This window comes from Cherax quadricarinatus, chromosome 66 (assembly GCF_038502225.1).
Source record: "Cherax quadricarinatus isolate ZL_2023a chromosome 66, ASM3850222v1, whole genome shotgun sequence".
Taxonomy (NCBI): Eukaryota; Metazoa; Arthropoda; class Malacostraca; order Decapoda; family Parastacidae; genus Cherax; species Cherax quadricarinatus.
In genome coordinates this window covers 3,469,720-3,484,353 of record NC_091357.1, presented here as the reverse complement: position 1 = coordinate 3,484,353, position 14,634 = coordinate 3,469,720, and the positions used below count along the sequence as shown (strand labels likewise).

The 14,634-nt window shown below is 40.8% G+C and overlaps 1 protein-coding gene across 2 annotated transcripts in view; it reads right to left on the bottom strand.

The window, feature by feature from the left end:
* Nucleotides 1-14,634, bottom strand: part of LOC128704150 (protein PRRC1) — a 58,737-nt gene that overhangs the window by 25,919 nt on the left and 18,184 nt on the right. For both annotated transcript variants that reach the window (XM_053799215.2, XM_053799213.2), the window contains 2 exons: nt 9,951-10,386; nt 7,324-7,526 (listed from right to left, as the gene is read on the bottom strand). In XM_053799215.2, the coding sequence (XP_053655190.1) occupies nt 7,324-7,526; nt 9,951-10,386 (639 nt within the window). The remainder of the gene's footprint in view (nt 1-7,323; nt 7,527-9,950; nt 10,387-14,634) is intronic.

Here is a 14,634-nt window from a genome sequence, read left to right as displayed (position 1 = left end):
TCCATAAGCAACAGCAGCATTAACAAATTCTCTGATGAGATGTATCTTTCTTATTTTAAAATGTTAAAAAAATAATTTATTTTATAATATGCTACTCAATTCATCTGGCTTACCTGTTGCCTTTAACCCTTTCAGGGTTTCGGCCCTACTAGTACGACTTACGCGCAGGGTTTTTTGACGTACTAGTACGCATAAATTCTAGCCATCAAATCTCGCAGGAAAAGGCTGTTAGGCCTAGATGTGAGAGAATGGGTCTGTGTGGTGGGTGTGCACAATAGGAAAAAAATCTGGGACCCAGTGGTGCATTGTGGGAACACCATCTTTGTAAACAATGTCCACCATGCCTCGTGGTAAGAAGTTCCTCACTCCTCGGCGAACTGGGACACTTTTGTTCCTCAGTGACAGTTCTAATACAGATGGAAGTGCCAGTGAAGATGAGTTTCAAGGTTTTGGTGAGGTTTTGACCAGAACTAATGACCATAATATCGGTAATAGTGAGGAAAACCCAGACGACCCTCGGCCTTCCACCTCTGGTGCTGGGCCATCTTGTTCACGCTCAGTTGTACCAGAATCAAAGAGGAAATGCCTATTTTCCCAAATCCCAGACTCAGATGTGAGCATTTGTGATAATAGTGATAGTGAAGATGAACTACAAGCTCTTCAAACTAGTTCCAGTAGTGATAGTGAAGTGCAATATTCCCCAGTGAAGCGTCAGTATATACGACGATATATGCGCTCTGGTAGTGTGCCATATGCTATTCCAAGGGGAAGGAGTACATCTCGGAGTACATCCCGTGGCTGTACAACAGAAACACAGTGAAAATGACGGTGATAGTGTTGCAATTGGGATGGAAAATGTGCATGGTGGTGGTGGTACCGGCCGTAAGGCACCAGCAGTGGGCCATGCTGCCACCCACGCTGCCACCCACGCCGCTGCCTCAGCTGATCTACAACAAAGGCCACCATCCCCCACCCACCCACCACACCAGCCTCCACAACCACAACCTCCACAACCACCTGTCATTGTCCAGTACCCACCAGCAGACCGCACCTGGGATTGGCAGGAAGCTGTCAATTTTGTTCCAAATCCCCACCAGTTTGATGACAGCCAAAGTGGAATACGGCCATCCTGTACACTTGAGAACAATGCCAGTGAACTGGAATGTTTCGAGTTATTCTTTGACGAACCCCTGATGGAAAGTATTGTCATGGAAAGCAACACATACTACGAGTACACCATGGCAAACACAATACTTTCACCAAAATCACATCTACACCAGTGGAAGGAGACAACTGTGGCTGAGATGTATCTTTTCTTTGCCACAATAATGCTTATGCCACATGTGTATAAGCACAGTGTGAAATCATACTGGTCAACAGACCGCCTGATTGCAACCCCAGGTTTCAGTGATATAATGCCAGTGAATCGATTTGTGCTAATGTTACGTATGCTTCACTTCTCAGACAAAACCAGGCCTGACAGAAACGACAGGTTATATAAGATTAGGCATGTGTTTGTGTATCTGAAAGAGAAATTCAATATGTATTTTTATCCCTTCAGGAAGCTTGTAATTGACGAGTCTTTGATTCTGTTCAAAGGAAGACTCTCTTTCAAGCAGTACATACCAAGCAAGAGGAAATGCTTTGGTATAAAGTTGTTTGTGCTTTGTGATTGTTACAGTGGTCTGGTATTGGATATTATTGTGTACACTGGAAGTTATACATTGCAAAATACCAGGAAGTTATTGGGTATCTCTGGTGATGTGGTTAGAACAATGATGGAACCATATCTTGGTAAGGGGCATATATTATATACAGATAACTGGTACACAAGCCCCACACTCAGTGATTTTTTGCGATTGAACATGACAGATGTGTGTGGCACAGTGCGTGCAAATCGGAAACATATGCCCAGGTTTGACGCTGGCACTCGTAGAGGTGAGGTGCAGGCGTTTGCTGCCAATGACATCATGGCATTTCGGTGGCATGACAAACGAGATGTCACACTGTAGTCATCAGTTCACCCTAATGAAATGGCAGACACTGGCAGGCAGCATAGAGAAAGCAATGAACCCATTCTAAAACCTGCAGCTGTGATGGACTACACCCTCAATATGCATTCAGTGGACAAATGTGACATGCAGATTGGGTTTGCTGATTGTGTTTGGAAGAGTTGTAAGTGGTACATAAAATTCTTTTTCCATCTTCTGGACATTTCCATGCTGAATCCTTATAATATGTATAAGATGAGGACCAGAAACAAACCACCATACGGCAAATTCTGTTTCTGTCATCAGACAAATAGTATTCAAGTACCAAGGAACAGCACCTGCAATAGACCGCCCACCAAATTTTCAACAACTTCCTTCTTGTTTGAAGCATGGTGATAACTTCCTGGTAAAACTGCCTGCTACTGCTTTCAAGAAGGCTCAAAAGAGGTGTTACATCTGTGCACATACAAGAAAACGCCCACAACAATGCAGAGACACTCGTTTTATGAGTGAATAATTGAGGTTGGAGAGTTGAAGGAGGAGGTCTTGCTTCTCCAGGAGGAGATTAGGAGGCTGAAGGTCCACCTCAATGGGTCTGGGAGAGAGTGTGAGGTGGCTGGAGTTGTGGGGAATGAGGCTTCTAGCAGCGAGGTGCAGTCTGTCTCTCGCTGTGAGGAGGCTGTAGTTGGGGAGGCAGCAACGGCTACCAGCAGTGAGGTGCAGCCCAGCACCTGCTACAAGTGGTGAGTAGTTCACAGTAATGGAAGGCGCATCAGAGTAAGGAAAGTTAAGAGTGAAGATCTGAAGGTAGGAAATCGCTTCTCTGTTCTTCAGGATGAATGTACTTCAGTGGCCAGTGAAGGTAAGGGTACTACTGCCCCTGCTAATGGAGGTAAGCGCATTCTTGTGGTTGGTGACTCTCAGGTAAGATACATTGACCGTGCTTTTTGTAATAGGAATAAGAAGATGAGAGATAGAGTGTGCTTCCCTGGAGCTGGTGTTGGGGACATTGTCAACAGGCTGGATAATATCATGTCAGGTAATGGGAGCAAGCCCATTATCTGTCTCAGTGCTGGTGGAAATGATACTGGGAAGGGTAGGAGAGAAGAGCTGCTAGATAAGTACAGGTCAGCTATAGATTTCATTAAGTCTAAGGGAGGGATCCCAATCATATGTAGCATCTTGCCTAGAAGGGGAGTAGGAAATGAATGGTTGTCTAGGGCAATTGGTGTAAATTGCTGGCTAGACAGATACTGCAAGGAACTTGCAATCCCATTCATTGACAACTGGAACAACTTTTATGGCAAACATGATATGTATGCAAGGGATGGGGTACATCTCTCTGGGGCTGGGGTGGTAGCACTTGCAGACTCGATTGAGAAGGCCATTGGTGAAATGCCTATGATTTTAAACTGATGGAAGATAGAGGTATGGGTGTGTGTGGGAAACAAGCAGGTTGCAACACTTGGGTTGGAAACAGTAAATGTATAAAAGGCATTCAGCATGAAGTTATAAATAAAGACAATAGATCAGGTCAGCAAACAAAGGGGGACAGCAGAGGGCAGCAAGGGACTAGCTCCCTTAAGGTTTACTATACTAATAGCAGGAGTGTAAGAAATAAGATAGATGAGCTAAGATTAATTGCAAGTGCAGGAAACATAGATATTATTGCTATAACAGAGACCTGGCTCAATCTGAAAGATAGAGAGATGCCCTCTGAATGTCACATACAAGGCTATAAATTATTCCACACTGACAGGGTCAACAGGAAAGGTGGTGGAGTAGCGATGTATGTCAGAGACAATTTAAATTGTTGTGTTAGACAAGATATTAAATTAGAAGCGTCAGCCACTGAATCTGTTTGGTTACAGCTTCTCGAGGGCCGAGAAAAACTAATTTTGGGTGTGATTTACAGGGCCCCAAATCTTGATAGGGAGTGCAGTAAACTTCTATGGGACGAAATTCGTAAGGCATCTACATACGAAAATGTTGTGCTAATGGGAGATTTCAACTATAGACAGACTGACTGGAGCAATTTGACAGGAAATTTAGAGTCAGGTGACTTTCTTGATACGATCCAGGATTGTTTTTTAAAACAGTTTGTGACAGAGCCAACTAGGGGAAATAACCTCCTTGACTTGGTTCTTGCCAGTAGGGAAACACTAATTAATAATCTTGAGGTTAATGATGAGCTTGGGGAAAGTGATCACAAATCACTCAGTTTTAATATATCATGGAATTCCCCTAATAATGGCAATCAAGTCTCCGTCCCTGACTTTCGCTTGGCTGATTTCATAGGACTGAAAAATTACTTAGGTGGGCTGAACTGGAATGACCTGACTAAGGGTCAGGTAGGTGGTGATGGTTGCCGATATGATGCTTTCCAGGGCATAGTTCTAGCTGCTCAGTCAAATTATGTTCCAAATAGGGAAATCAGATCAAACAAAAATGATCCTAAATGGATGAACAATAGATTAAAATATCTGATTGGTCAAAAGAGAGGCATATATAGGCAAATCAAAAGAGGAGAGGGGCAATTGAGAAATCGATATATTCAGTTAAAGAGAGAAATAAAAAAGGGAATTAGAAAAGCAAAAAGAGATTATGAGGTTAAAGTTGCAAGAGAATCGAAGACTAACCCAAAAGGATTCTTTCAGGTATACAGAAGTAAGATCAGGGACAAGATAGGCCCACTCAAAAGTTCCTCGGGTCAGCTCACTGACAGTGATAAGGAAATGTGTAGAATTTTTAACACATACTTCCTCTCAGTTTTTACACAGGAGGATACCAGCGATATTCCAGTAATGATAAATTATGTAGAACAGGACGATAATAAACTGTGCACTATTAGGGTCACAAGTGACATGGTCCTTAGGCAAATAGATAAATTAAAACCTAACAAATCCCCAGGCCCTGATGAACTGTATGCAAGGGTTCTAAAGGAATGTAAAGAGGAGCTTAGCACACCTTTGGCTAATCTTTTCAACATATCACTACAAACTGGCATGGTGCCAGATAAGTGGAAAATGGCAAATGTGATACCTATTTTCAAAACAGGTGACAGGTCCTTAGCTTCGAACTATAGACCAATAAGCCTAACCTCCATAGTGGGAAAATTTATGGAATCAATAATTGCCGAGGCAGTTCGTAGCCACCTTGAAAAGCATAAATTAATCAACGAATCTCAGCATGGTTTTACAAAGGGGCGTTCCTGCCTTACGAATTTATTAACTTTTTTCACTAAGGTATTTGAGGAGGTAGATCATGGTAATGAATATGATATTGTGTATATGGACTTCAGTAAGGCTTTTGACAGGGTCCCACATCAGAGACTATTGAGGAAAATTAAAGCACATGGAATAGGAGGAGAAATTTTTTCCTGGATAGAGGCATGGTTGACAAATAGGCAGCAGAGAGTTTGCATAAATGGGGAGAAATCAGAGTGGGGAAGTGTCACGAGCGGTGTTCCACAGGGGTCAGTGTTGGGCCCCCTGCTGTTCACAATCTACATAAACGACATAGATGAGGGCATAAAGAGTGACATCGGCAAGTTTGCCGATGACACCAAAATAGGCCGTCGAATTCATTCTGACGAGGACATTCGAGCACTCCAGGAAGATTTGAATAGACTGATGCAGTGGTCGGAGAAGTGGCAGATGCAGTTTAATATAGACAAATGCAAAGTTCTAAATGTTGGACAGGACAATAACCATGCCACATATAAACTAAATAATGTAGATCTTAATATTACGGATTGCGAAAAAGATTTAGGAGTTCTGGTTAGCAGTAATCTGAAACCAAGACAACAGTGCATAAGTGTTCGCAATAAAGCTAATAGAATCCTTGGCTTCATATCAAGAAGCATAAATAATAGGAGTCCTCAGGTTGTTCTTCAACTCTATACATCCTTGGTTAGGCCTCATTTAGATTATGCTGCACAGTTTTGGTCACCTTATTACAGAATGGATATAAATTCTCTGGAAAATGTACAAAGGAGGATGACAAAGTTGATCCCATGTATCAGAAACCTTCCCTATGAGGATAGACTAAGGGCCCTGAATCTGCACTCTCTAGAAAGACGTAGAATTAGGGGGGATATGATTGAGGTGTATAAATGGAAGACAGGAATAAATAAAGGGGATGTAAATAGTGTGCTGAAAATATCTAGCCTAGACAGGACTCGCAGCAATGGTTTTAAGTTGGAAAAATTCAGATTCAGGAAGGATATAGGAAAGTACTGGTTTGGTAATAGAGTTGTGGATGAGTGGAACAAACTCCCAAGTACCGTTATAGAGGCCAGAACGTTGTGTAGCTTTAAAAATAGGTTGGATAAATACATGAGTGGATGTGGGTGGGTGTGAGTTAGACCTGATAGCTTGTGCTACCAGGTCGGTTGCCGTGTTCCTCCCTTAAGTCAATGTGACCTGACCTGACTAGGTTGGGTGCATTGGCTTAAGCCGGTAGGAGACTTGGACCTGCCTCGCATGGGCCAGTAGGCCTTCTGCAGTGTTCCTTCGTTCTTATGTTCTTATGTAAAACACTACTGTGCATGACACCATGTTTCAAAGACTTCCACAGGCTGCAGAACTTCTAGAAACATTCCCCGTGACTGTATATGTGTATATAAAATATAGAAAAATAGTAATAAACAACATTTCATATCGTTTGTGCAAATATTTTTTGTAAACAAAACAATGACAACAGTGTTAATGCCCTTATTGTGTAGTATTGAAAAAGAAATAACTTACAAAATACTGATCATACTGGTCTCACAGGCCATAATAGTTACTTGGAAAAAGAAAAATTAAAAAATAATAGAAATTAGTACATAAGAAAGTAAATACGTAAAAGAATACCGGGTGACGGCAGTCGGCGATGTTGCCACATGGTGCCCCTTTTTCATCAACTTCACGCCTCCATATCTCGGTAAGTATTGATGGTAAAAAAATTTTGTTTAGCCTATAATGTTCAATAAAATAAACTATTTTTTCATAAGAAATTTTTTTTTTTTTTGAAATTTGGCTGACCCTGAGAACAAGTCTCTGACAGGGCCTGTTGACCCTGAAAGGGTTAAAATACAGACATATAAAGAATATTAAAAACTGTGAAAATTGTTACATTTCCCTGGCATGTTTTTAGTGTTTTATAATAGCAAATATAGCATGAACTCCTGAAAGCTGGTGCCCAAAATAAAAAAGGGTAATAAATGAGTATTACCCTATTCTTTTTCATTAAATTTAATACCTAACTGTTATCTTAATTATTTGGTTATCTGGGTATACTCATTGTAAAACCAATTAGACATTAAAACATAAAAATGGTTGATGCTTACGTATAAATTCCTTCATCTGAGGATCCAGAGTGGTAATCATAGTATCCATTGAAGTCTTGGCTTTTTCAGCTACACGATGGCTCACACTTGACACTGTGCCACGAATCCATCCTAACCAACCACTTCCTCCAGGCTTGCCCGCTGGTTCAGCTACACTAGGTGAGCCAAGGTCAACAGAAGCAGAGGCATCTACACTACCTTCACTGTATGGGGAATAACCATAACTAACACTATTACCAACAATATTTACACATGCAGCATCACTAGCATAAGGTTCCCCAGTGTAGGAACTTGGCCCCAAAGGTGATTCAGCTTTAGGGTAAGTACAAAGCTGACCGTGAGATTTGCTAAGTGTCATAAAAGGTGCTTGCTCCTGGTGCACAGCTAAGTATGGTAGTGATGGAGGTGGTGATGGGTTATGCAGCGGGTTACCGGCAACATAGAGTGGGTAGCTGTAGTTACGATAGTGACCTTTAGGAAGCAACAACGTGGAGCCACACTGCCTAGAGTGCACAAACACAATTTCACTAAATATTTGAAAAGACATTGATAGTAATCACTATAAAATAGTATAAAAATAGTTTATGCCTAAATGCATTTCTTGCAAATAAATAATCTGAGCTATTTTATTTCACAAATTATAAATGACAGAAAATTTACTAAAAAGAAAAACTGGAAATATATACAGTGTGTAACCAAAGAAAACTGAAAACAGAAACAGATGAATTCTTTTACAAAATGTGTTACTTCTGCAACTTCTTCCAAGGAAAAAGCTGCAGGAAGAACAAAGATAATGCCTAATTTGAGAAAGGAATGAAACTATTCAATATAAATCCAGCTAATTTGTACTAAATCAAGAACACTGTTGGGATGAATCCTGAGATTTCAAAAGAGAACATGGAAAGACTGCAGAAATGTATAATCAGGTAATATGAATTGGCCATTTTGGCTTGTAGGTTTTAAGTCTGGTTAATTATGTAACCACTATGGAGGAGTGGCCTCAGGCTTGTGCTGTGTATTGAAACTTGCCAAGGTGAGTTTTTTATTGTCAACTTCTGTAAATCATGGAGCTTTGTATAATTTTTCTTTTAAGACACTTGCCATCTTCCACTGAGGCAGGGTGATTCGAAAAAGGAGATGAAAGTTTTTATTTTTAATAATTTACACAGAAGAAGGGGTTACCATACCCTTGCTCCCGGCATTATAGTCGCCTCTTAAGGCACGTCTGGCTTACGGAGGAAGGATTCCTCTCCACTTCCCCATGTCCTGAGCTAAATGAAGCTGAACTACTGTAAAATAAATTATACTAACCTAATCTTTTAATTATTTTAACCATTAAAAATATTTATTGCTAGGAGTTTTAATAGTAAATCCCACCAAGACTATGTACTATGTCCACTTAATTGAAATGTTCAATATAATGGAATTTTCAGTAAATCGGACACACGCTTCCCCTATTAGTGAGTTTTATCGGACTTTTAATGTAATTCATAGTGCCCTCAAATTTGCTGAGAGAGGCACATTTTGCCCTAGACATTAGAGAATGGATGTGTATGGTAGAGTGCAAAGTATAAAAATAAAATTCTTGCCCAACACAGTGCATGGTGGAAACAGCTAACCTGTAGTGTTTTTGATATCTTCTGGTAATATGTTGAAGAATCTGGGACCATGGACTATGGCCCTTGTAGGGTTAATGCTTCTATTTGATTATAATAATAATGGGACCACAGATATTGATACAGTGCTCTCTTATTGTGCCCACAGCACCCCTGCCCTTCACAAAGTTAATTTTACACTTCTTGCATCTCTCACTTCAATATGTTATGGCAGTGTGCACATTTAGGACCAGATCCTCAAGTACTTTCCATGTGAAGGTGGTGTGGGTGTGAAACAAGTGTGCGTTTGAGAGAAGTGTGAGGTGGGTTTGGGTGTGAATGTAGTGTGGGCAAGAGAGTGAAATTGGTGAGGGTGGGTATGAGGATGAGGAAGTGTATTGTCATGTTGTACATGTATTGCATCTCAGCCCAGCCATTTACTGAACACGTCCCATGGGGAAGTGGAACAGAATTCTTCCTCCGTAAGCCATGCCGGGAGCAAGGGGCTCGTAACCCCTTCTCCTGTATATATTACTAAATTTGAAAGGAGAAACTTTAGTTTTTCCTTTTGGGCCACCCCATCTCGGTGGGATACGGCTGGTACGTTGAAAGAAGAAAAGAAAGAAGATCCACAACACAGCACCTCCATCCCTCCACCACTACCAACCACAAACGTGCTACTAACATACATAGTGAATATTTAATTCTTGACCAATCTCAACCAAACAAATCTGATGTCAGAATGGGGGCCTCGATGTCAGAAGGGGGGTCATTGTTCATTAGTAATTAATCAGTTGCTGCAAGTACAAAACCTCATAATTCTGAGCCTCATAAGTACGGGCCTTAGTGTAATCAAAGACTGAAAATGGGATTCACTGAATAAACAAATTCTCCATTTCCTATCTTATTTGTTAAGTGGAGATTAACTGTACGTATTAACAAATATTTTTTAGCAAATATTTTTAAATTAGTTTTATGTATAGTATAGTATCGTGCATAGTATACATAACAGACAAACTAAATATGACTTACCTAACTGGTGGATGAGGCTCAGTCAACAATGGATGCATTGGGCTGGTCAATTGAGTTAACTGTTTATCAAGTACTTGGGCAGGACCAGAGCTAGCCAAGGTTTGGTCCACTGTGTGACTCTGTGATGGTACAGTAGAGATGTGAGGTGGTGCTGGTGGTGGAGGAGAAGGACCACATGGACGAGTGAGGGGAGAAAGGGGAAGTGTTCTAGGGGATGGACCAGGAGTACCACTGGAGGATCCACCAACTGGTGAAGCTACACCACTGACAGGTAATGGTCCAGGTGATGGAAAACTGGGACCTGATGGGGGTGTTGGAGCTGTTACATGTGGAGGAAGAGGAGCTCTAACTGATGGAAAGGGGGATGCTATGAAGGAAGGAAGAGCAGATGGAGGTGCCACATTTGTCAGAACAGAACTAGTACTTGAGGCAGAATCTGAAAAAAAAAAATAATGAATTTTCAACATAGGAGCAAAACAGATTAAAAAGTTATCAACTGTTCTAGAACTATTGTCTACATTCCCTTTTGACCAACCTTAGAAATGTAGTTTAAAGGTAAAACATGACACAAAAATTGTTAAACAAATATGCCTACATAAGCTTTAATGGTTATAAAGCAAGGAAGCACAAGAATGTGACCGGCACTTAACCCTAATAGCTGCAGCACACTGCCACAATTACCTACGAACTTAAAAAGTACTCATAAAAATGTGATGGAGAAAGCAACTGAGGTAATAACAATAACAGCACAAAAACATAAGATAAAATTAATTCAAGACGGAAGAAAAATTTTTTTCAGACACATGATGAATTATCATGATATTCAGAGCAGAAGTGTGATGAAACTTGCTCAAAATGTATAAAGGTAATAAATGCCTTGTAGATAAGAAGGTTATGCAAGATCTTTACCAAAAGCTGCACATTTTGAGGAGGAAAATTGGGTTTTCATTTACAATGAGCTGTTGCCCAATGAATAAGCTATTCACTGACAGAGTTGAAATTTAACACTTGCAGAAAGTTCATTTGAAGAATAAGTGAATGTCTTACAAAATGTATAGAGGGAGTTGGATAATGTGTACAATGGTGAGACTATCATGGTACAGGAGGACCCCGCTTATGCAGCAGGTAAAGGTAGAGCGAAAATCATAAAATGAATTAAAGCCTTTTTTTTTTATTTTCAAATGCATATAAAAGCCTGATAACATGTTTACACTTAAATACAGTGGACCCCCGGTTATCGGCCGTAATCCGTTCCTGAAGGTCGGCCGATAACCGAATTAATATTTCCCTTAAGAATTAATGGAAATAAAATTAATTTGTTCCAAACAAAAATATTTACAATAAAATAATTTTTTTACAATTATATAAGTATTACATACCTTTATTGGAGGCTAATGTTGGCTTCTGGAAGATATGGAGGGTACACATAAATACAAGAATACATGGTAGTAACCCAAGAAACCCAGACAAAGTGCTATACTCTGCTTGAAGATGTGAGTAAAAGTGATGACGCAGTCTTGTGGCTCTCTGAGACAGAGAGCTAGATGGATAGACAGGGAGCTTGACAGACAGGCAAATAGACAGACAGAAATGTAGTATACCAGCAAAAACAAAGGGAGGGCGATGTTCATCTCATCTTTTGGCATCAGCTCTACCCTCATTTACCCTCATCAAACGTCAGCACTTATCAGATGTTATCTCCCCTTATCTTGTTACTGTCATGGGTGAACATTTATTATTACATATTATTATTATTACCTATTATTATTATTATGTATTATTATTATTATCATTATTATTATTATTATTATGTATTATTATTATTATGTATTATTATTATGTATTATTGTTATCATTACGTATTCTTCTTCTTCCTCCTCCTCCTCCTCCTCTTCTTCTTCCTCCTCCTCCTCCTCCTCCTCCTCCTCCTCCTCTGCCTCCTCCTCCTCTTGCCTCCTCCTCCTCTTGCCTCCTCCTCCTCTTGCCTCCTCCTCCTCTGCCTCCTCCTCCTCCTCCATTCTTGGAACAAGTTTGAAGAGCTTGTAGTTCATAATCACTATCATTATCATCACCAATGAATCTGAGTCTGGGATTTTGGAAAATAGGAGTTTCCTCTTTGATTCTGGTACAACTGAACGACGGCCCAGCACCAGAGGTGGAAGGCTGTGGGTTGTCTGGGTTTTCCTCACTATTACCCATATTATGGTCATTAGTTTCCAAAACTCACCAGAACCTTGAAACTCATCACTGTCACTTCCATCTGTATTAGAACTGTCACTGGGGAACAAAAGTGTCCCAATTCGCCGAGGAGTGAGGAACTTCTTACCGCAGGGCACGGTGGAAATTGTGTACTATGATGGCATTCCCAGATTTTTTTCCTACTGCGCACACCCACCACACAGACCCATTCTCTCACATCTAGGCTTATCAGCCTTTTCCTGCGAGATTTGAGGCCGCTAGAATTTATGCGTACTAGTACGACAAAAACCCCTACGCGTAAGACGTACTAGTACCACGAAAACCCTCAAAGGGTTAAGAATTAATGGAAATAAAATTAATTTGTTCCAAACAAAAATATTTACAATAAAATAATTTTTTTACAATTATATAAGTATTACATACCTTTATTGAAGGCTAATGTTGGCTTCTGGAAGATATGGAGGAGTTAGTGTTCGGTAGGGAAATCCCCCTCCATGAAGACTTTAGGTAGCAATGCCTTCTCTGGGGTTACTTCCCTTCTCTGTCTTTTAATGCCACTAGAACCAGCTTGAGAGTCACTGGACCACTTGTCTCACAAAATAACTGTCCAGAGTGCTCTGTTTCTGGCATCTCTTTAAGATTTCCCTGAAGTGGGACAGGGTTTTGTCACTAAATATGATGCAGATATGGCTTGTTTCAGCTTTGTCAGGGTGGTGTTTCTCTACAAAAGCTTGCACCCTGGTCCACATTGCACACACCTCTTTAGTCTCTGAAGAAGGCACCGCCTTCACTCCCTCTTCCTCCTCCTCTGAAGCAAGTTCCTCAGCTGCAGTCTGTTGCTGTCACGCTGAAGCTCTTTCAGCTCTTCAGTGGTAAGCTCTTCCCTGTGGTCCTCCACCAACTCTTCCACATCCTCAACACTCGCCTCCAACCCCAGGGACTTCCCCAAAGACACAAGAGAGTCCACAGGGTCGGTAGGGTCAGGGTCACGGTGAGTCTCAAACCTTGCAAAATCCCTCTCTTGGACACAATCTGGCCACAGTTTTCTCCAAGCAGAGTTCAAAGTCCTGGAAGTCACTCCCTTCCAAGCCTTACCATGGAGCCATGGTTACTTATTTCAGTTGCACTGCAAGAAAAACCACTAAAAACAATGGTAAACAAGCAAAATGTTTGGATGTATGAGCAGAAGCTTCTTCAGCCACTGAGAGACAGAGCCAAACTGAAGTGCAAGCTGCTCCAGCCGGCGGATGGACGCGTCCAAAACGGCCGATAACCGAGCGCCGAAAACCCTGCCAATAACCGAGTTGGCCGATAACTGGGGGGCCACTGTATATTAAGTGAGCTATACAGCTAGTCATAAAAAAATGCATGTACAGTACACACATATGAGTTACCTTAAAATATTTTTGTCCTTAGCTTATATAAGGTAGTGAATATATTGTAGGAAGTCTGAATAAATGAATGAGTATAAAAGAAAACTACTGCATTGGCAAAATGCTGTAAAGGAAGCACTGAGAGTTAGTCAGCTGGTGTGTCTCATCCTGGGGGACAAGACTGAATGACCCCAATGGAAATAAGATAGGCAATCCTCGAAGATGGACTTTCTTGGGTTATCTTGGATGACTAACCCTCTGGGTTAAAAATCCAAACAAATCTCGTGCCTAATACGTTCAGAGTACAGTGTATAAAACAGAGTTCTGGGGAAAAATGATATAGTATATGTAAATACCTATTCATAACTACTGTCCCTGCAATATTTGCAACTCCAAGAGCAAAACAATGCTCATGTTGTTTCATATTCAGTAATTAATTCAGAAATAGCATGTGCTGGGAACCACTCAATGTATGATGTTGAGAGAGGATTGATGGATTCAGGAAAATTAGCTCAATGGATTTCAGCTTTGGAGGATGGAAATTACAGTAGCTGTACCCTGCAAATGGGGTTGTAAGTTTGCAATCATTGGATCCACATTAGACTGCAGCATGCTTTACTGGCAAAGGTAGCAAAAATCACTGTATTCCCACTCAAAATATATAGAAACAAAGATACACATGCAGCATAAGGTGATCCTTTATTAACACCTTTGGTTCCATCATACTGGTACAGTATTTTATTAGATAAGGTTTGTTTGGATTTTTAACCCAGAGGGTTAGACAAATCAGGATAACCCAGGAAAGACAGTGCATTACTGAGGACTGTCTCTCTGATTTCCGATGTGATCTTTCAATCCTGTACCCCCTGGACATGACCCACACCAGTCAACTAACACCAAGGTACCTACATACTGCTAGGTGAACAGTGATAGCAGGTTTAAGGAAACATGCCCAGTGTTTCCACCAACGCCAGAGCTTGAACCATGAACACTCGGTGTGTGGGCAAGAACATTGCCAACTGAGCCATGGGACAATATGTTGTATAGTTTAGTATTCAGTGATTAAAGGTAATGGAAGTGGGTAATAATCTTGAGGTTACTTTGCTTGGGGG